This window comes from Colius striatus, chromosome Z (genome assembly GCF_028858725.1).
Source record: "Colius striatus isolate bColStr4 chromosome Z, bColStr4.1.hap1, whole genome shotgun sequence".
NCBI classification, from domain to species: domain Eukaryota; kingdom Metazoa; phylum Chordata; class Aves; order Coliiformes; family Coliidae; genus Colius; species Colius striatus.
The window spans coordinates 2,868,750-2,889,234 of NC_084790.1; the positions used below are offsets into that span (position 1 = coordinate 2,868,750).

Genomic DNA, 20,485 nt, shown 5'->3' on the forward strand with positions numbered 1-20,485 from the left:
GCTCCTGTTGTTAAAGCGGCTGCTGGCCAGAGTCCAGCTCGGGATCTCTCTCAGCGCCTGCTCAGGTGGCTGCTGAGAGGGGGCAATTCTCCGTTTTCCTCCTCGCCACTTTGCTCAGTTTGTGCCTTTATCACGAGCCAGCAGCAGGGACAGTGTCCCCAGGTCAGGTTGGACAGACACACACAGACTCGATTTATATTTGATTTGCTTTTATGAAAACATTTCCCAGACCTCAGTGGGTAGCAAAGTGCAGCCGCTGCCATCCCAGGGGCCCCTGATGGTTCTTCCCACTGCACAGAACCAGATGACAGTGGCAGTGAGCAGGGCAGTCCTGGGGCAACGGGCTTGGGCCCTCATATTGATCCCCAACCCCAGGGCAGAGCTGGAAGGCAGCGTGATGTGGTGGCAGAGCTGGGGATGGGTGGATGTGTGGTGCAGGTGCAGGACAGGGTGTCAGCTTGGAGTAACCCCGTGAAGGACGGTGGCAGCCTGCCCTCGTCCCAGCTTGAGCAAAGGGGCTGGAAACAGAGGGAGGAGGCACAAGGAGGGAGGAGGTGAGGGGATAAGGATGGGACAGGCCTGCCCTCCCTCTGATACAGAGGCAACAGGTATCCTGCTGCAGGTGGGTGGCTAAGGGCCACAGAGTCAGGCTCCCCAGCTGCCCTGGGGAGCCAAGGCAAGAGGTCAGGCTCCCTAGGGTGGGTGGGCAGGGGCTGCCCCTGGGCCAGGCCCTGTCCTCACGGGAGGTGCAGGGGCTCTCGCCTGTCCCAGGGGCAGCAGGCACTTGGTTGAGGTAGTTCACGAGGTCACTCCTGGCCAGCCAGCTACTGGAGGGAGAAGCAGAGGTGAGCCCAGAGCCCACGGGGAGGGCCGTGGGGCCGCTGCCAGCAGGACCACGCTCCCCACCTCGCCCCTTACCATCCGTCCCAGGTCGTCAACAAAGGTCAGCCCTTTGCCGAGGCGCTGCTCCTGCGAGCCCGTGCTGCTGCCGCTCAGCGAGTTCCGGCGCATGATACCTGCGGCGACAGCCAGCCCTGAGCAGGGGGGCAGCGAGGGGCCCGCGGCTCTGCCCCTGCAGCCCCCCCCAGCCCGTGGGGAGCCCTCCCCTGGGGCCATGCTGGCACCTGGGGGCTGCGCCAGCTCCAGGCGCTGCAGGCTGTTGCGGCGCGAGGGGTTGAAGCTGCCCTTGGAGACGCGGCGCTGGCGGCTAGAGAGCATGGCGGCCGGGGACACGATGCCCAGCGGTGGCTGCTTGCCCATCCGCATGTACAGCTCCTCGATCTCCTTCTTCTGGGCGCTCTGCAGCAGCTGCACCTCGGCCAGGTGCCTGCGGAGGAGATACGATCACAGAATCAGCTTGGCTGCAAAAGACTGTTAAAGCTCCTGGAGTCCAGCCCCTGCCCTCACCCTGCCCAGCCCAGCACTAACCCACAGCCCTCAGCACCTCAGCTTTAGGATCCCTCCAGGGCTGGGCACTCCCCCAGCTCCCTGGGCAGCCTGGCACAGGGACTCACACCCCTCTGAGGGAAACAGTTCTGCCTCAGCTCCAACCTAAATGTCCCTTGGGGCAACTTGAGCCCGTTTCCTCTTGTCCTGTCACTTGCTAATTGGGAGTAGACACCAACCCCCACCTCACTGCAGCCTCCTGTCAGGGAGCTGCAGAGTGCTCCTGTCTCCCCTCAGCCTCCTCCAGCCTCAACACCCCCATTCCCTCAGCCCCTCCCCAGCGCCTTGTGCTCCAGCCCCTTCCCCAGCTCTGTGCCCGGCTCTGGCCACGCTGCAGCCCCTCAGTGTCCCTGTGGCAGTGAGTGAGGGGCCCAGCACTGAACACAGCCCTGGAGCTGCGGCCTCCCCAGTGCAGGCTGTCAGCTCAGCTGAGCCATGTGCCATGCCCAGCCAAACCAGGCCCTCCTGGGAGGGGGAACTGGCCTCTGTGAAGGAAGCCCCCCTCCCATCCCGCAGCCCCCACCTGCCCCCCAGGCACAGCCCCCCACCTCCCTGGCTCCCCCTCCTGCCATGGGGCCACTCACTTCTGGCGCAGGTTATGCAGCTCCTCACAGATCTCCTCGTCCTCGCTCTCGGTGTCATCGCTGCTCAGGTAGGACATGCTGCGGGAGTAGCTCAGCCACACCTGGCTCAGCACGGCCTGCGGCGCGTTCTCCGTGCCCTCCTCCACGGGGCCATCACGCTCGCTCTCCGCAGGCACGGCTGCGCCTCCCTCAGCTGGCACCTCCTCAGCCTCGGCGCCCTGCTCCGCCGTCTCCAGTGCCAAGTCCGGGTCGCTGCTTAAGCTGGGGCCAGCGCTGGTGGGCGAGGGCAGCGTGGGACCGTTCGTTGTCTCCACGTTGTGCTGCTCACCCTTGCTGCTGCCTGACCCCAGGGAAGTGGCAACCAGGTCCTTGGTTGTCATCACCTGGAACCGGCCCAGGATCTGGGGCTTGGCTTCTGTCAGGGAGAAGGGGCAGTTGGTAGGGTTTGGGATAGAGGGGAAACCCAAGCAGATACAGCCTTGGCCCTTCCCCACTTCACCTTCACTGATGGGCGAGAGCTGGGCCTTGGGCACTCCGGGGGCTGGTGACTCTGAGATGATGAGCGGGTAGGTGGGCTGGGAGTCGGGCAGCACCTGCAGTCACCCAAGCAGAGTCACCCACCCCACCCCAGGTCCCTCCACATCTCCTGCCCACCCCAGCCGCTCCCACTGCTCACTCAGCCCTCCCCGCACCCCAGGAGCTCCCCACACCACAGGGCTCCCTGTGCCAGCATCTGCAGCGACAGCCTATCTGAGCCCCAGCTCCAAGCAGGCCCAGGGAGCTCCTGTCACCCCCACACTCACCATGCTGCCCTCCGGGCTCGCTGGCATGGACGAGATCAGTGGTGATGGGTGACTCCCCCCAGCCCCACCATCTGTGGGGCACAGTGGGGCTGGGAGAGAGAATGGCACAGGCCCCCCAGCAGTGGGGACATTGGCCTCCGCCAACTCCAGTGTCTCATCACAGATTTGGGCTGGTTTGGGCGTGGTGGTGAGATCTGAGTAGACAAAACGTGGGGGCCCCAGGACAAGGCTCTGTGGCCGTGGCAGCAGAGGGTTGTAGAAGTGCCCACCCGAGCTGGCAATGGAGGAGACAGCGGGCAGCAGCGTGTGGGCCACACTCATCACTGCCAGGGAGAAGACATTGGCCAGGGACATGAGTGAGGTGGTGGCAGACCACGGTGTGCTGGTCATAATGGGGATTGGGGGGCTGCTGAGCTCAGGAGACATGGGGAACAGCAGCGGGGACAGGGGGACCTGGGGCAGGGCCTGTGGCATGGGCTCCCCAAGGGGGCTCGGGGGAGTCTGCGGGAACGCCGGTGGTGCTGCCAGCCAGGAGGGAGCCATGGAGACGAAGGGCTGGGTCTGCACGGAGCCTGCAGAGAGAGGAGTATCAGGCCCCACGTCTTCCCCACACCCGGGCAGCTCAGAGCCTTGAGCCCACGAGGCACTGGCCGAGGGGCAGCGGCTGCAAGGGCCTGCCAGGGCTGGTACCTGTGGGGGAGTCCAGCAGTGTGAGGGGCAGCTCGGCAGTCGTGGCTGGTGGTGGCTCCACGGGGCTGGCGTGGTTGTTCTCTGACACTGAGCTGCTCAGCAACAGCTGCAGCGGGGATTGGATCAAGAGGCTGGGGCTGGTGGAGCCCAGGTCTGCGGCACAGGGGTGAGGCTCAGCCAGGGCAGCGTGTGACCCGTGAGACCGCCCAGGCTCAGCCTAGGCATCACTTGCCCTGTGCAGGGCTGGGGGATGCAGGAGGGGCCTGGGCAGAGGCGTACCGCTGAGTGAGGATGAGGAGGAGATGGACTGAGAGTGCTCTTGCAGCTGCAGGTCCGCCTGCCAAGGAGGATGGAGCTGAGCCCAGTGCTGGGGCAGAGGCGCTGAATCATCTGAACTAAGACCCCGCTGACCCCCTCATCCTCCAGCCCCGCCACACACGGGGGCGGGATCCAGCAGCTCTGCCAGGCAGGGAGTAACCACAACCCATCCCAAGTGACCTGGGGCTGCAGGCATGGGGCAGCTCCTGCCTGGGGATGGAGGACCCTGCACCCCTGCACCTCCCTGCTGAGCAGCACCAGCACTCACCGGTCTGCCTGTGGGACACTCGGCCTCGGGGCTCTCAGGCAGCTCGGCAGCAACGTGCCCATCCTTCCGGAGCAGGGTCTCCACGCGCTGGATGATGTCCCGGATGCGATGGATGAAGCCGTCCTGCTCCGACTTGAGGATGAACTCGTTGTGGACCTGGCGGGTAGAGGGGCCTGTCAGCACTCAGCACGGGCAGGCAGGCCCTCGGCTCTGTCCCACACTCACCATGATGGCTGCAATATCCTCTGGGCTGTCCCCATCCAGGTCGAACTTGAAGGTCACCATCTTGTTGTTGTAGGTCTGCAGCTGACACTCCACCACCCGGTCGTTCTTGTCAGAGATCTGTGGGCGGCAGGGCCGGCTCAGCCTGGAGATCACCCACATACCCACTCACCCCCCTGCACAGCAGCCGTGGCACTCACGTTGGTGACACGCAGCCTGGACCGGGCTCGGCGCCGCAGCAGCTTCCCCGAGGCTCGCTTGGGTGGCAGCTTGGAGCTCCGCTCGCCAGCTGACAGCCCCTCGTTGCCGTCGCTCATGCCAGACGCCACATCTGAGGTATAGCTGTGGGAAAGGCCAGGAGCAGGGCATCAGGGTGATACACAGAACCACAGAATAGTAGGGGTTGGAAGGGACCTTTAGAGCTCATCCAGCTCAGCTCCTCTGCTCAAGCAGGTTTCCCTCAATCAGGGGGCACAGGAACGTGTCCAGGTGGGTTTGGAAACCTCCCGAGAAGGAGCCTCCACACCCTCCCCGAGCAGCCTGGGCCAGGGCTCCCTCACCCTTACAGTAAAGAAGTTTTAACTCATATTCCAGTGGAACTTCTTGTGTTCCAGCCTATGTCCATTACCCCTATTCCTGTCACTGGACACTACATCATGTCAGGTGCTGCCACAGCCTCACCTGTCCACGGGCGAGGAGAAGCCGCTGGTGGAGGGCGGGCACTCGCCGGGCAGCTGCACCGCGATGCTCTGTGGGGAGAGCGATGGTGTGAGCCGGTGCCATGGCTGCCTCACTCAGCCCACAGCCCCACGGGGCCACACTCACCGCGGGGAAGCAGCGCACGGGGCGGGTAGGCAGTGGGCTGGCAGTGTCCCCCGCTGAGAAGCTGCGATGGGCCTGGTCCAGGGAGTCCATGAAGCTGGAGGAGCTCAGGTATCCATCCATCTCGCAGTCAGCTGTGGAGGAGCACTCGCATGAGTACAGCTGGGGTGAGCCCCCTCCATGGCTTGTGCCCCTGGGAGATGTCTGTGGGGGTGGGTGCAGAGCCTGGCTGGAGGTAGGAATCCCCGCTCCCGTCCTGGTTCACCCCGCTGTCCCCCCTCGCCTCACGCCTACGCACAGGTGGTGGAGGAGTAGCTGACGTGTTGGCAGGTGAAGTGCTGGTCTGCCTCGGGCTCCTCGGGCTCCTGTGGGGAGGCGATGCCTGAGAGCGAGTCTATCGAGCTGGGGGTGGCCGGGCTGGTTGTGGGGACCCTGGGTGGCAGTGGGGAATCCAGCAGAGGCAGGGCACCGGGCGGCTGCTCTGGCTCCACGGGCGACGGCACCTCCCGCGCGCGCTTCAGCTTCTCGCGCTTGCGTTTGATGGTGACCACGCGGTCCCGCACCGCCTTGGCCACCAGCTTGTAGTCACCCTCGCTCACAAAGCCCAGGACCACCTGCACGGGGAGGGTGGGCTCATCACATCAGGGCACACGGGACCCTGTGGCACCCAGGGTGCCTCCATCCCTATACCCACCATCTCCTGGGCCACCTCCTCTGCAACATCCTTGTAGAGCTCGAAGAGGAACTCGATGGCGTTGTTGTCCTTGTACTTGCCGTGCAGCTTCTTCGTGTCGTCCATGCGCAGCCAGAGCTTGAGCCCAGACTTGATGCCATCGTCCTCTTCGGCCAACTCCACGTGTACTCCTGTGTCCTCCTGGAAGAAGGAGTGCTCCAGCAGGTCCTGGATGGTGTACCTGCAGGAACTGTGGCTCAGTATGGGGCCTGGGGCCGGGGGAGCTTTGCTGCCCAGGGCCCCCGGTCCCCATCCCACCTCTCGTTCTTGTCCATGCGTATGCAGCCCTCGATGATCTCCTTCAGCTCTGGCACCTTCACCTTGTAGAAGCTGCTGGGCTTCAGTCCCTGGGGGTTACAGATGTCAGCATCTCCTCTGCCAGACCCTGCCACCGCACGATGTTTCCAAGGCCTGGGGCTGGACCCAGGCTCTGCAGGGCCACGGTGCTGCCAGGCACCCCCAGGCACAGCTCCATCAGCACCAGGGGACACGTGGGGACAGGGCTCCCGGCACAGGGCCTCACCAACACAGCAGCAGCTCCTGCAGCCAGGCCACGTGTGCCTGCATGGGCAGCCAGTGCCAGGACAGCCTGGGGCTCTGGTTTTCCACCCCAGCAGGCAGGAGCCATCTGGGACCCAGGCAGAAGGTGGCTGAGCAGTCCCGCTCTTGTTCCACCCCATTAACATAGGGCAAAGGACCTGAGGTCTGGCCAAGCCACAGCCCTCCCTGCTCCCCCTTCCAAGGCATGGCACCCTCTCACCACCCCGACTATTTTTAGCTGCTCGCACAACCTGCACGGTGACACATCTCAGGGAGCAGCGAGGCCTGACAGCTCCATCCAGCCGGCCTCTTGCAGACCCCTCACCCCATCTCCCACGCCCATGGCACCAGCCAGCAGCGTTGCCCGCAGCCCAGGGCCGGGGCGCACTCACCGAAGTGACTTTGCGGTAGATCTGGGCAGCGTTCTGGCACTCAGAGTAGGGGTACTCCGAGGTGGCCATCTCCAGCATGCACATCCCAAAGGCGTAGACATCCACTGCCTCATCGTACTTCTCCTCATACATTTCTGGTGCCATGAACTCAGGGGTGCCTGGAGGCAGCAGAGAGGCTCAGCAACCCCCGGGGCCATTGACCCACTGGTAGCCCCCGTGGGGTGGGTACAAGCCCAGCCTCACTGAGACCACACCAGGTCCTCACCTATGACACTCTTGGCAAACGAAGCTCGCTTGAGCGTGGCCAGGCCCAGGTCACCAATCTTAACTGAGCCAGTGGGACCAGTGATGAAGATGTTGTCACACTTGAGGTCTCGGTGGATGATGGGGGGCGAGCGGGTGTGCAGGAAATGCAGCCCTTTGAGGATCTGCCGGCTCCAGTGCTGGAGCACCTTCAGCTTCATCTCCTTGAACCGCTTCAGGTAGCTGCCAGGGGACCCACGGGGCTCAGCCCTCCACCCTGACCCAAGCTCACCCTCCTCTTGCCATGACCACCGTACCGAGCCGCCCCCCCGTCTCGATGCAGGTGTAAAGGGTGTCTTGGACTAAGACTCCTGGTCCCCTGCCCAGCTGGGCTCCGCAGAGGCAGCACAGAAAACACAGCCCAGGAGGGTCCTAGCTCCCTGAGCAACCAGTGTCAGGCCAGTGCTGCCACCTCACACAGCCCTGAGGTGCCTGGGTCACACCGTCCCCACATAGGACGGTGTCAGTGAAGCTCCCAAGTCTCCAAACATCCAGCAGCAAGCCCCAGTTTCTGTTTCCAGCTCCCAGCCCTGCTCTGTCATGCACCCAGATCCCACCTGAGCCCACCACAGCCTGCTGTCCCCACCCAAACTTGCCCAGGCAAGGGGTGCAGACCCGTCCCTCACCTCCCCATCACCACAGGGACCCCCATCCCCTCCCCTGCACACCCCGACCCCTTGGTCCCTGCTCACGTTTTCAAGGTGCCGGATGTCATGAGCTCTGTGACTAGTACGATGCAGATCTGGCCTTTGACGGATGACTTCCAGGAGTCGTAGAAACGGACGATGTTGGGATGTTGCAGCCCCTTCAGCATCTCCACCTCCTCCCTGAACCGCTGCCGCTCTGCCTTTGACAGCTTCCGTGTCTGTGGGAGGCGGTGGGGAGGTGAGGGGAGCACACAGGGTGCCCAGAGAACACAGGGGGATGCCCTGGCTTACAAAGAGACCCCCCCGATGCCCTCGTCCTCGCTCCCTCTGCACGAGGCAGCAAGGGCTGCTCTGGTCCCAGTGCCAGAGCCAGGGTCAGATGTGCTGCCTCCCAGCACAGGGGTTCACGTGGGGCTGGGGCCATCCCAGACCACGGTCTCCCCTCACCCTGCCGGTCCAGAGCACTGCTCCAGATGGAGCTGCTTTCCTCAGATTTGGGGAGGGATGGCCAAAGGCTCCCACAACAGACAGTGCACAGAGAAGCCCACGTGCTGCTCTGCCACGAAAGCTGCCCTGTGGCGGGGCTGCCCGTTGCTCTAAGCCCCTGGCCAGTGCCCACCACCCCAGCACAACCTGCAGCCACCCAGCAGACAGATGGGCTCTGCAACGGCTGCTGCACCACCAGACCCGACAGCCACGGCCCCTCTGCCCCCCACAGCAGCCCTGACCCCCCCAGGCCGGGGCACCACCAGCTCCCAGCACCGGGCACCGGCGTGGCAGGGTGCCGGGCCAGCCTCAATGAGGCCTTTGTTGGGGGAAGCAGTGAGGGGAGGCTCCAGCCCAGGTTTTTCCATGTTCCTCCTGCTCGAGTTAATTAAAGCGGAAACTGAAGCCGGGCGCTGACACGGGCACAGGACGAGCTCGGGGCTGGGGCCAGCGGGGAGGACACAGACCCCTGATCCTGGAGGGACATGGCAGGAGGGGGGAAACCAGCTGCTCAGACCCAGCAGGGCCCCAATCCTGCCCTGAGCCCTGGCAGCTGTGAATGTCAAGCCCCAGGCAGGAGCAGAGCAGTGACGAGGACTCCACCACAGCCCGGGACCCCAAAGGGCCCGGCTGCTGCAGAGCCCAGGGGCCTTCCAGCCGGGACCCTCCGTGCAGCCCACGCTTGTGGGGCCGAGGAAACGCGAGCTGCTGCAGGCAGAGGCTGTGCTCCCACCGCCAGCACTGCCAGAGCCACGCTCAGCTCCTTGGCCAGCGGCTGCCGTCTCTCAGCCCAGGCAACTTCTGCAATATTTTCATTGCATCACAGCCGGCCCCACGGCTGGGTTGGAGCTGCTCCATAATCCCCTCTGTTTTTAACACACGCTCAGGGACCCGGCTCAGCCCAGATGAGAACCTGAGCCTTGCTGCAGCTTGATGAATGAGACCTTTCATACCGGGGAGGAAAACAGCAACCCAAGGCCCTGAGTGGCCCAGCGGCTGCCCTGCCCCGAGCCACGGCCCCTCACAGACCCACCACCCCCTCAGCTCTCCTCTGAGAAGCCCAGAGGCTTCTCTGCACCCCACAAACCTGCAAGGGCACGAGGAAAGACAAAAAGTGGCCCCTGCATGGCCCAGGGGCACAGTGGCTGCCCTGCCCAGCTCCACGGCCACTCGCAGACCTACCACCCCCTCAGCTCCCCACCAAGGAGCCCAGAGGCTTCTCTGCACCCTAAAAACCTGCAAGGACGCAGGGAAAGCTGACTTGGGCTACAAACAGGGACAGAGAGGGAGTCAATGACGGCCAAAGCTCTTCCAGCTCGGAGAGGGAGAACCGTGCTTGGAGTCCGCGCCACCCCCAGCCCCGGGTAGAACCCTTTGCATGAGGCCATCTCTCCTAAGGTGCCTGGAGCAAGGCCTGGGGGAGTCACACTCATCCCCTGAGCCTGTGCCAGGGCTGCTGGGCTTGCCTGGCACCATTCCTCCCACACGGCTGGAGCAGCAGCCGGTCCTGCAGCCAGGCATCCCGATGCGCTCCCCACTGAGTGCCAGCAGCAGGGACTGGAGCCCAGCCTGACCCCAGCCTCGCCGGAGGAGATACTCATCCAGGGACTGAGGAGGGGAAGGGAGGGCAGGGCAGGCAGCAGAGCCCCTCACAGCACCCAGGGACAGCATGTCCCTTCCTCTCAGCACCTCGCCCAGGGCAGGGGAGGACGCTGGGGGTGGCAGTGTGGGGCCGGGTGAGGAGCTGGGTGGCAGCGGTCCAGCCCCATCCTGCGAGCCAGGAGCTGGCTGCTGAGGAACCTGGCATGGCCAACAGCAGGAGCTGAGGCCGAGGCAGTGGGAGGGAGGGCTGGGCGCCGTGGCTGAGGGCAGCTCTGGCCCCTGCAGCCAGAGGCTCTGCCCAGCAGCGGTGCTCAGCACAGGGTGCACAGCCCTCACGGGGCTCTCCTGCTCCCACAGCCCTCGCAGGGCCCTGGCTCTACAATGCCTCAGGAGCCTGTGAAATCCCTGCTGTACAGGGCTGAATCACACCCAGAAAGGGGGACACACTCACACCTCAGTGATGCCATGGCAGGATGAGGACCAAGCGCTTGGAGGATGCCCAGCACCTTCCCTCTGGCCACAGCCACAGCACTTCCAGCCACGGGCATGCCCCAGTCCCCCGGCCCAGGAGCTGGCACTATGGCAGCAGTGGGTGTTTGCACCCCCACCACTCCTCCGCACGAGTCAGCCCATCACTCAGTGAGCCCACCAAGCCCACAGGAGCCCTGACAAGCAAATCCCCTCCGTCTCCTCATCTCCTGGCCTGGCAGAGCTCCTGGCCTCACGTGGGGCTGAGCCTTGGGCACTGCCCCAGAGCCTCACCAGGCTCAGTCCCAGCACGATTCCCAGCCACAGCACAGGCAGCATGAGCATGTAAAGCACAGGACTTTGAGAAGACACAAGAATGGTGCCCAGGGTGCTGGCCAAGGTTACCTTCCCCACCTGGCTGAAGGAGCTGGGGGAGGCAATGGCAGTGCCCGCTGCCTGGGCTGCTCTCGCCTGCAGGGAGCCCAAAGGGACTCACAGGAAAACCACTCCTGGCCAGGTATTTACAGCTCAGTCCTCCTGTTTTCCTCTGGTTTCCTCCCTGCTTCCTCCTTCCCTGTTGCCCACAGCACCTATCAACAGAAATAGTCCCCAGTCTAAAGCTGGAAAGCACAAACAGGTCACGGTGGGGCTGTGGGAGACGGGCAAAGACAGACGCTGCGTTCAGGACTGGGAGCCAGCGGCACATGGGGGGACAGGGACGGGCAAGTCCCCAGAGGGGTCCCACAGGAAGGCAGAGGACAGGCAAAAAAAGGCCTGCAGGTCACCAAGCACTGGTGAGGGAAGGGCAGGGCAAAGAGGGCACGGAGAGCTGGGATTTGGGATTGGGAGCCATCACAGCAGCTGGACGAGGCTCTGCGGACCGGAACAGGTCAAGGCTGAGGTTAGGTATTCATTTAGAATTGAAAGGCAATAAAAAGGAGAACTGTGAAAGACACGGGACAAAGCTATTTTTAAAAGGGCAGAACCACAACCATTTTTATTTGCGGTTCCAAATCCCGTATTTGTGTCACAGTGTCTGATTCTTTGCATGATTGCTGAAAAGAAAAAAGAAAACAACCCCAAAAACTGCTCAGAGTCTTCTTCTGTGCTCTCAGCCTCTCGTGGGACGTGGATTTGGGGACAAGAGACACTGGATAAAGAGCAGTCAGTGGGATGGAGCTGAATGCAGTGTGGGGAAGGGAGGGGGCTGGGCTGGGGGGGGACAGGAGGGAAAAGGATGAAGCGGGGGGTCAGGACAGGAGCGGGGCTGGGGGTCCCCAGACTGGCAGCCCTCAAGGGGGTCTCAGCTGCAGCCAGGCTGTGCTCCCCTGGGAGGGTGACAGTTAAGGGGAGCCGGGTGTCCCAGACACCGTGGGATGCTCACGGGATGCCCCTGGCAGGAGCTCAGCCTCTCCACACACACCCCCCACCAGCTCGCCGTGGGCCGAGTGAGCAGCTCCCACAGCTCCAGACGGCAGGGCCAGCGTGTGCCCACCGGACTCGGGACACAGCAGCACTTTTGCTTCACAACTCCCTTTCCTCCACCTTGGCTGATGCAGCCTTGTCCCCCCCCACCAGCCCAGCAGCCACCTCCTCCCAGCAGCCAGCTCACAAGACACCAGAGCTGCCTGCACACAGCCACAGGCACGTCCTGCCTGCGCCGCTGCCAGACCCCTTCTGCCAAGCAGAGCCCCTGCCCTGGGCTGCAAGATGGGCACCGGGGGCCACATCCAGTCCCAGCAGACACACAGGAGCTTGCTCTGACACAGCTGGGGTGGGGACAGGGACACCACAGGGCAGCAACAGACCGCGAGGATGAGCAGGAGGGCAGGGAGCAAGCTGTGCTGCCAGCACAGGGGAGCTGGAGCACGTCTGCAGCGAGGGGCCGAGATCTGCAGGGAGGGATGCGGAGCCAGCTGGGTGGGAAGCACTGGGCTCGGCTGACTCATCCAGAGAAGGTCCTGGGCTCGCCAGGGAGAGCCCTCTCCTGCCAGCATCAGGCTGGCGCTTCCCCCACCGCCCGAAGGGACGCGGGACTCAAACGGAGCTCAGCAACAGTCGGAACAGAGCCGCGGGGCCGTGTGAGGGAGGGAGCACTGAGAGGGCTTCAGCAGCCAGCTGAGGCAATTGTGCAACCCATGAAAGCAGGCAGAGGCCCAAGACCTCACCTTCCTCACCAAGAGGCCGCAATCGGCCCCTCCAGAAATCAGCCACTTATCTCAGGATCTCTTCTTGCGCCGCTGGGCTGCAGCCGCCCCGAGGATTCAGCCCAGCCACCTGCAGCTGCAACGAGGGTTTAGGAGCAAGACAACAAACTCGCAAGACACGTTTTTCTATGTAAACAAGGACTTGGACCTTCCAAGCAAAGCAGCCACCCCAGCATCAGGAGCCTGTTGGAGACTATGGACTTTGCAGAGCCCCTCCCCAGGGGCTCCAAGGAGAAAGGGGAGACCCACGGCACAGCCACAGCTTTCCCTGTGCACCTGCACAGACAACATCAGGCCCGTCAAAAGCAACGAGTGGGAGAAGGTGTTGTGGAGGCAACATCTTTACCACTGCCCTGAGCATCCTTCTGTCAGCATCCCACTGCCGGGGCACAGGGCAGTGAAGAGCGTGGAGGAGTGTGTTGACAGAGAGGAGATGAAAACACTGCTCAGAGACGTGAGAAACCACAGGCCCAGGTATCAGCAGCAGGCAGATCCCACAGTATCTCAGGAACCACACGCAGGTGCCCAAGGACACCGCTTCATCCAAGGACAAGCAGACAGAGCACAACAAGGTCATGCTGCGCCCTGCTCCCACTTGATGCCCAGTCCCACGCTCGCTGCAGGCACGTGCCCCCGAGCACACCAAGGGCTATCGGAGCCAACCTCAGCACCTGCTCCAGCACTGGCACAGGCACACACGCAGAGGCCAGCACCAGTGAGGGCATCCCTGCCTTCGCTGCCCTTCCAAAGGGAAAGCCACGAGCTGTTGTGCTGCTGCTCAGCCTCGGCAGCTGCCGTGGATCCACCTGTACAGCCCCGGCGCAGGGACCGGCACCGGGAGCACAGGCATCCTGGTGTGCTCCATGGCCCAGGCAGGGAGAAGGCACATGGAAAACAGCACGTGATGGGCAGGAGGCCAAGAGCAGTGGCAACAGGCAGGAGCCTGGGCCCAGGCCAAACACCCTGCAAGGCACCGAGGCACCAGCAGCAATGGGCACAGCGTAGGGGTCTGATCCTGGCTGCAGGCACTCAGCCCTGTTGCTGTGGCCCCACTGCAGAATGGTGCCGGTGTGCCCAGTAGAAACAGGGGACCTCAGGTCCCCCCTCACTCTCTGGGACGGGTTTCAGGCAAGGGGAGATGCCCAGCAGTCCCTGCACAGCAGCGTAGGGGTGCAGCAGTGGGCGGAGGGGCTCAGGACTGCCCACACCAGGGAAAATGGACAAAGAAGGGTCCAATTGCCCCCGCCGATGCCGCCTCCCCCGGGTCGGGGTCTGCAGGCACCGTCAGGGGCAGAGGCGCGGACGGCCGTACCTGCAGCTCGCACCAAGCCACTTCCACGGTGGTCTCCGTGTCCAGCCCCTTGTAGACGGTCTTGAAGGAGCCGCGGCCGATCTCGATGTCGAACTTGAGGAACCGGCCGTCGGGGGAGGTGGCGACCGCGCGCGTCTCCACCTCCTCGCTCTCCGTCTCCTCCGGCTCCCGGCTCCCGGTGGCAGCGGGCGGCAGCGGTGACTCCTCGCTTCCTTCTCCCGGCGGCGGGTAGCACAGCAGCTCCAGCTCGGCCGAGCTCCGCCGGTTGAAGCGGGAGGAGGCGCGGCGGGAGTCGCGCCCCGAGGACCGCCGGTCGCGGTGCGGGGCCCGCCCGGGTAGCCCCGACTCCGGCTCCGGCTCCGGTGCCGAGCCGCCGCCAGCCCGCTCCGCCTCGGGCTGGGACATGGCTCCGGCAGCCGCGGGCTCGGTCGCCAGCATCGGCTCAGCGCGGTCCGAGGCTGCCGCAGCCGGTGCCGCCCCGGCCCCCCAGCCAGGACCGACCGCCGAGCCCCGGCGCGTGCACCAGCCCCGCCGCGCCGCGGCCCCGCCTGGCGGCACCTCCCCCGCCCCGCCCGGGACCGCCCCCGCGCCGCCGCCGCCGCCCCCCGCCCCCCGCCCGCGCCGCGCCGCCGGCCCCGCGCCCGCCACGGCTCCGGGCAGCGGCCCCGCCGCCGGGACGAGCGCCCGGCGCTGCGGCAGCGCGCTCGGGCTCCCCGCGCCCCGGCCCGGTTCGGCCCGCGGGGACGGTGGGTTGTCCCCGCCCCTCCAGCCCCGTCCCCCCTGCTCGGCCGGGCTGGGAGACGCTGCACGGCTCCGGCCCGGAGCTGCCGCGGGGCTGAGGCGGGGGGCTGCGAGCCACCCCCTCCCCTCGGGGCAGCCGCTTCGTGCCCCCGGCGAGGCTCTGGGCTCAGGAGCCGGAGCCCTAGGAGCGGTAGCACAGCCCGAGTCGAGCTGTAGAAAAGGTCCCGGTGTAAACATTTCCCAGGAGCCGGGTCGGGGTTGGAGAGCAGCGTGTCCAGAAGCCCCGTCCCGCTCCCCGGCTGCGGATCAGCCCCTGCGCTGCCTGCGCTGCCTGCGCTGTCCTGGGCAGCTGTTCCCCTCTGAGTTTACTGCAGTCCGAAATCCTCAAATTAGGGTCATGCAAATAGGAAGATACAAACATGTGTGTCAGCCCTGTGCAAGCCAGAAAGCCGAACAAGAGCTTGTTGTCTCTCCAGGTTAAACCAAGAGGTTGCTCTACCCGGTGAGGCTGTTTACACAAAACACAAAGCAACTGAGGCTGACACTAATTTCTTTTCCCTAAGGTCAGATTGTTTCTACTTAACGATACCGGAAACGTTTAAATAAGAGGATGGACACTGGAGAGAAGCCACATACTCCTCAACCCTAAACCATGCACACGTGGGGGGACACTGGATGATTCGGGGCTGCTGGCCCCACACCAGGCTGCAGGCCACGTCTGCACAGCTGCAGCCCCGCAGATCCCCTGTCCACTGGGAGGAGGAGGGAAAGGTGTTGAATGAAATGTTGTTCCTACAGAAGCCCTGGCTGGGCTGAGTGTCCCAGCGCTGATCTCCCATCTGGGGCAGGCTCTGCTCCCTCGTGTGACCCCTCTCGTCCAGCCCTGCTCTCCAGCTCGCCAGAGGAGTCAGGTGCCATCAACCCAGGGAGAGGTCTGACCAAGGTCTCCTTGCTGAAGGAAGGGAATGGTGAGTAGGGAACAGTGACCACATCCTCACTCAGCCCTGTGCTACCTGCAGCACGCGTGGGGCACAGTCCTGGAGGGACAGCCACCACCAGCTGAAAGCCACGTGCTCAGTGGTGGCCCCCACGCAGGGCTCTGCTGCCCGCAGGAGAGGTGGCCCCTTGACCACACAGCCACGGCTGCCACAGACAAAAGCCTGGGGCGGATGGGCTGTGGGGTGCAGTGCTTGCATTGGCCTTGGTGTAAGATACCACACAGGCCTGTCTCAGCTCTGCCAAACAAGGTGCTTTGTTCAGATGAACCCTGTCCCAGACCAGCCCAGGACCTGCCCTCTTCCCACCCGATCCATGGCCAGAAAGAGGGGCACTCCTGGTCCCCTCAGGGCTGTCTCGGATGCTGCATCTCCCAGGCTTTCCTGCCCCTATCGAACTGTGTCCTTGAGCCCCTCACAGGCTGCACATGGCAAGGAGATGGGTGATCTCTGTCCCAGCCCAGGAGAGCAGGAAGAGGTGTGCTGAGCTGTCCCTAAGGCCCCTTCAGCCTCTGCCTCTCCCCCAGAGCCCGTCACAAGGCACAAAGCTGCAGCTTTTACTCGTGTAACATAGATCAGCTTTAAAGCTCTCTCTCCTTAAAGAGCAATTGTTTTCACTTTTACCCTGTCCTGACTACAGCTTCCAGCAGAGGTGGAGATTCCAGTCCTCGGCCTGCACCACAGGAGCACAGCATGGAGCAGGGCGGTCCCGGCCCATCCGCGATGGGGGTCCAAGGACAGCCAACCCCGAGCCGGGCAGGCGGAACGAGCCCACAGAGCTCTGAGCAGCTGCACGGCCTCCAGACAGAGCCATCCAAAACGCTGCCCAAACCCCTGCCCTCTGGCCATCTTCCCCCCAGGAGTCCCGTGCTGCCCAGATACAGGGATAGGGCCCCGGCTGGCAGGGAGCCCCAGCCCTTCAAAAGCGACACAGAGCCCGGCAGGGACCTCAACTCGGTCCCTGGTAGGCTCATGTCCCCATATCAAGTGTTTTCATTGTGAAACGAGATGCCTTGGAAGATCCCAGAGGAGCAGAGGACCGTCCCGAGCCCAGTGAGGCCCCTGCAGTCAGGAGAGGGGATTAGGGGTGAAGTTTGCTCCCACTGCTGCCCTCTCACGCCGCCTCCCCCCATCCCACCCCACCAGCTGGGCAGGGTGGGAGGCAGCTCGGGCGCATCCCCCGCTGACTTGGCCCAGGGCATCAAGTTGGCGTCAGCTTGGCCCGAAATCAGCAGGTTCCTGCTCCGCAGTCAGCTGCCCGCTGCAGGGCTCCGACGGTGCCCGCGGCTCCTCGGCGTTATCAGGGTGACATTTATGGGCCGCGGGTGCCAGCGCCAGCCCTCTGCTTTGAGGCACCGCTGCAATCAGGCAACGTAACCCATTTCTCTCTCAGTGTTTGGCTGCCAGGAAGAGAACAGGGGACTGTGTAATCGCTCTCCTCAGGATTAGATCATGAATCAAAGCCTTGCTCAGCTCCTTGCTCCAGCAAGCCCTGCCAGGAATTGTCTGTTCTGATCCCAGAGCTCAGGACGGGATCGCAGAGGGGCCAAGATGGGGCCAAAGGCAGGACTCGCTGTGGGTGGGGGATGTGCAGCTCAGGCTGCGAGCCACAGGGTGCCTGTCCCGGGCAGGGAAGAGCTCTGCAGCAACCCGGGGCTTGTCTCATGGTTGGCTTCAGCAGACGGTGCCCATAGGAGGTCTCAGCCTCCTCCTGCCATGCCACTCCTTGCCTCAATGTGTGAGTTCAGGGAGGAGGTGTCACACAAACCTCAGCTGTGGCTTTAACCCCAGGCAGATAACCTGTGAGGATTTCCTTAGCTCAGAGTTAGCCTGCCTGCAAGTTTATCCCAACATATAAATTTATCAAACTGACACAACTCTTGCTCCTAACTAGTTGCTTTAAATAAAAACCCTCTTGGCACTTTTCTTTCCCTGACCAGCGGGATCCGAGTGTGAATGGCCTGATAGCACCTTATCTCAGCACCAGCTCCCTGAGCTCTGCCTCGCCCTGGCCAGAGAGCCCTAATCACCACGGCCAGACGTGGCCACTGCTTCAGAGTGGCCACAGGTCAGAGGCCCCCCCATGGAAACGCCACCTTCTCTGGAGAGCCTCTCCATGGGGCCAGGATTGGGAGCACAGAGAGGGTTGGGGTTATGTTTTAAACTACTACCAAGAGGGTTCCTTGTCACAGGGACCTGCTGGGATGGGTTTTATCCATCCTCCTACATAAACACAAGTGTCCTCGGCCGTTTGTTTTGCTCCAGGAGCACCTGCAGTTCTCACGCTGTGTCTGAAGCGCTGGGAAGATGTGTGACTGCTCACCTTCCCATGGTTTGGAAGCTCTCTTGCCTGTGAGCAGGCTAATTACATCTTCTCCATCTCTACCCAGCACCTGAGGGTTTCCACACCAGAGCAGCCTCAAGCAGCATTCCTGGGCTGGCTCTGGTGTCCCAATCCCATGATTACATCATCAAATGCTACGAAACACTGAATAAAGATAAGGAAGCCAGTTTCAGAGTACAATCAAAAAGCTGTTTTACCTGACAACAGGAGCTTACATCACCAAGAGCTACAAACTGCCACCATCCCTGCAGAGGGAACAGCCAAGGGAGCATCTGTTCCCTCCAGGGCAGCAGCAGAGGCTCTTCCAGTCCCAGCACCCATCCCACACCCCTGGGACTCATTCCACAGCCCCAGGACCCATCCCACAACCCTGGGCAATCGCCAGCAGACAGCAGCCGTCTGCCAGCACCTCACTTCTGCTGTGACACTGCTGTGGATCCTGGCCCAGGGTCCCACAAGGGCCTCACAGGTTTAGCTGAATGTGACCTTTCATCACCACTTGAGAGGGTGCAGGAAAAGGAATTTTACACCGTGTTCGTTCTGGAAGATGGGGATGTACTCTTCCTCCTCCTCCTCCTCCTCACCAAGTAAGCAATTAAGTAGGAAGCTGAAAAAAAGAGCAGCAAATTGCTGCCAGGAGCGCCTTGGAAAGAAAAAGGCTGGTTTCAGGCTTATCTAATGTCACATCAGCCATTTCCTAAGAGGGGAGCAAATTTAATTAAGAACACAGACTGGCTCAAGGACAGCCAGGTTACATACAGCACATGCAACTCAGAACACAATGCTGAGAGGTCAGCATCACACACAGGGAGAGCAAGAAACACAAACATCCCGGGCCTGGCTGCTAAAGGCTCATTACTCAGGAACAAACATAGATGCCATCAAGCACAGAACAGCCAGCACAGGAACACGGGTATGGAAACAGCCAGAGGGGAGGGCACAGCAACCAGAGAGGGAAGGAGTCAGTGTGGGTGGCAGGAAGAGGTAGGCCTTGGACACTGACACAAGCCCAGAGAAGACAGTGATGATTCCTACACGGAGACTTTCCTGTCTGCACCCAACCAGTGAGCCCTGGGTTGGGCAGAGCCCGTGCCAGCTGCAGGGACACACGTGCTGCCTCTGCTGGGATGTGCTGAGCAGCTCCCAGCACGCAGCACAGCGCAGCCTTGGCTTCTGCAAACGTGGCTGCTAGTGGCCACTGGGAATGGCCTTCCTCCAGCATCCCCCCAGCAACACCACAGCTCTCTGCATCCCCAGCACTGACACGCCCAGCCTCTGTCCCCAAATCTCACAGCTCGTGCAGGGGCTCAGCCCAAGCTGCCACAACAGGCTGCTGAGACCAGGGCAAGTGAAACCAGCCCGGGCTGGGCCAGACACTCACTCATAGAAGCCCAAAATGGAGGAGGCTGGATGGTGCCTCCAGAGCTCATCCAGCCCAATTCCCTGCTAAAGCAGGTTCCCCTCGCTCAGGGGGCACAGGAACGTGTCCAGGTGGGTTTGGAAACCTCCTGTGAAGGAGCCTCCACACCCTCCCTGGGCAGCCTGGGCCAGGGCTCCCTCACCTCAGCACCAAAGGAGTTTTACCTTGTGTTTAAGTGGAGCTCTCTGTGTTTGTTCCACTTACCTCTTGTCACTGAGCACCACAGAAAAAACAAAGACTGGCCCCATCCTCTTGACACCTTACCTTTAGGGATTTATCAGCATTGGTAAGGTCCCTTCTCTTCTGCAGGTTAAACAGCCCCGTGTTCCTGCAGCCTTTCCTTGTCGAGGAGATGTTCCAGTCCCCTCAGTATCTTGGTAGCCCTGCACTCCTGTAAATCATCTCAGTGCTTGTAGGGATGATGGTCTCCAGAACAGACCCCATTTGCCCACCATGCCAGGGACCAGAAGAGCCTGACTCCCACCTCACTGCAGCCTCCTGTCAGGGAGCTGCAGAGAGGGCTCCTGTCTCCTCTCAGCCTTCTCCAGGCTCAACATCCCCATTCCCTCAGCCCCTCCCCAGCACCCTTGTGCTCCAGCCCCTTCCCCAGCTCAGTGCCCGGCTCTGGCCACGCTGCAGCCCCTCAGTGTCCCTGTGGCAGTGAGTGAGGAGCCCAGCACTGAGCACAGCCCTGGAGCTGCAGCCTCCCCAGGGCCCAGCACAGGGGACAATCCCTGCCCTGCTCCTGCTGCCACCCCACTGCTGATCCCAGCCAGGATACCACTGGCCTTGGCCACACGGGCACACTGCTGGCTCCTGTTCAGCTGCTGTCAACTCACATTCCCAGAGGCTGTTTTACAGAGCAACACCTCTGCAATAAACTCATTAGCTCTCAGTGGATTGCATGGGTAAAATCAAAATAAATGTTGCCCTGAAGACCTGGTGTGTAGGTGTGGGCATGTGGAAAGCAGCACCCATGCTGCCTCCTTCCAACTCAGGGCAGGGGTTGGCTCAGGAGCCCCCCAGCGTGTCGCTGCTGTTGCTGCAGTAAGGAAAAGCAGCTGAAGGGCAAGAATCTAGTACGCTGCTCTGTTTTGTTTCTGATGGCAAAACAGAGATAGACGGAAACACCCAGGCTGCTC

At 62.6% G+C, this 20,485-nt stretch overlaps 1 protein-coding gene across 1 annotated transcript; it reads right to left on the reverse strand.

The window, feature by feature from the left end:
- Positions 1 to 192: 192 nt before the first annotated feature.
- Positions 193 to 14,363, reverse strand: WNK4 (WNK lysine deficient protein kinase 4). The gene is made up of 20 exons (XM_062018387.1): positions 13,844 to 14,363; positions 7,814 to 7,986; positions 7,084 to 7,304; positions 6,819 to 6,976; positions 6,145 to 6,233; positions 5,848 to 6,067; positions 5,452 to 5,767; positions 5,157 to 5,287; positions 5,013 to 5,080; positions 4,532 to 4,673; positions 4,335 to 4,451; positions 4,110 to 4,265; positions 3,803 to 3,860; positions 3,524 to 3,676; positions 2,834 to 3,405; positions 2,530 to 2,623; positions 2,031 to 2,445; positions 1,125 to 1,327; positions 919 to 1,016; positions 193 to 827 (listed from the first exon to the last, which is right to left on the reverse strand). Exons 1-20 carry the CDS (start codon positions 14,279 to 14,281, stop codon positions 825 to 827), a joined length of 3,825 nt encoding a protein of 1,274 aa, XP_061874371.1. The 5' UTR covers positions 14,282 to 14,363; the 3' UTR covers positions 193 to 824.
- Positions 14,364 to 20,485: the final 6,122 nt, after the last annotated feature.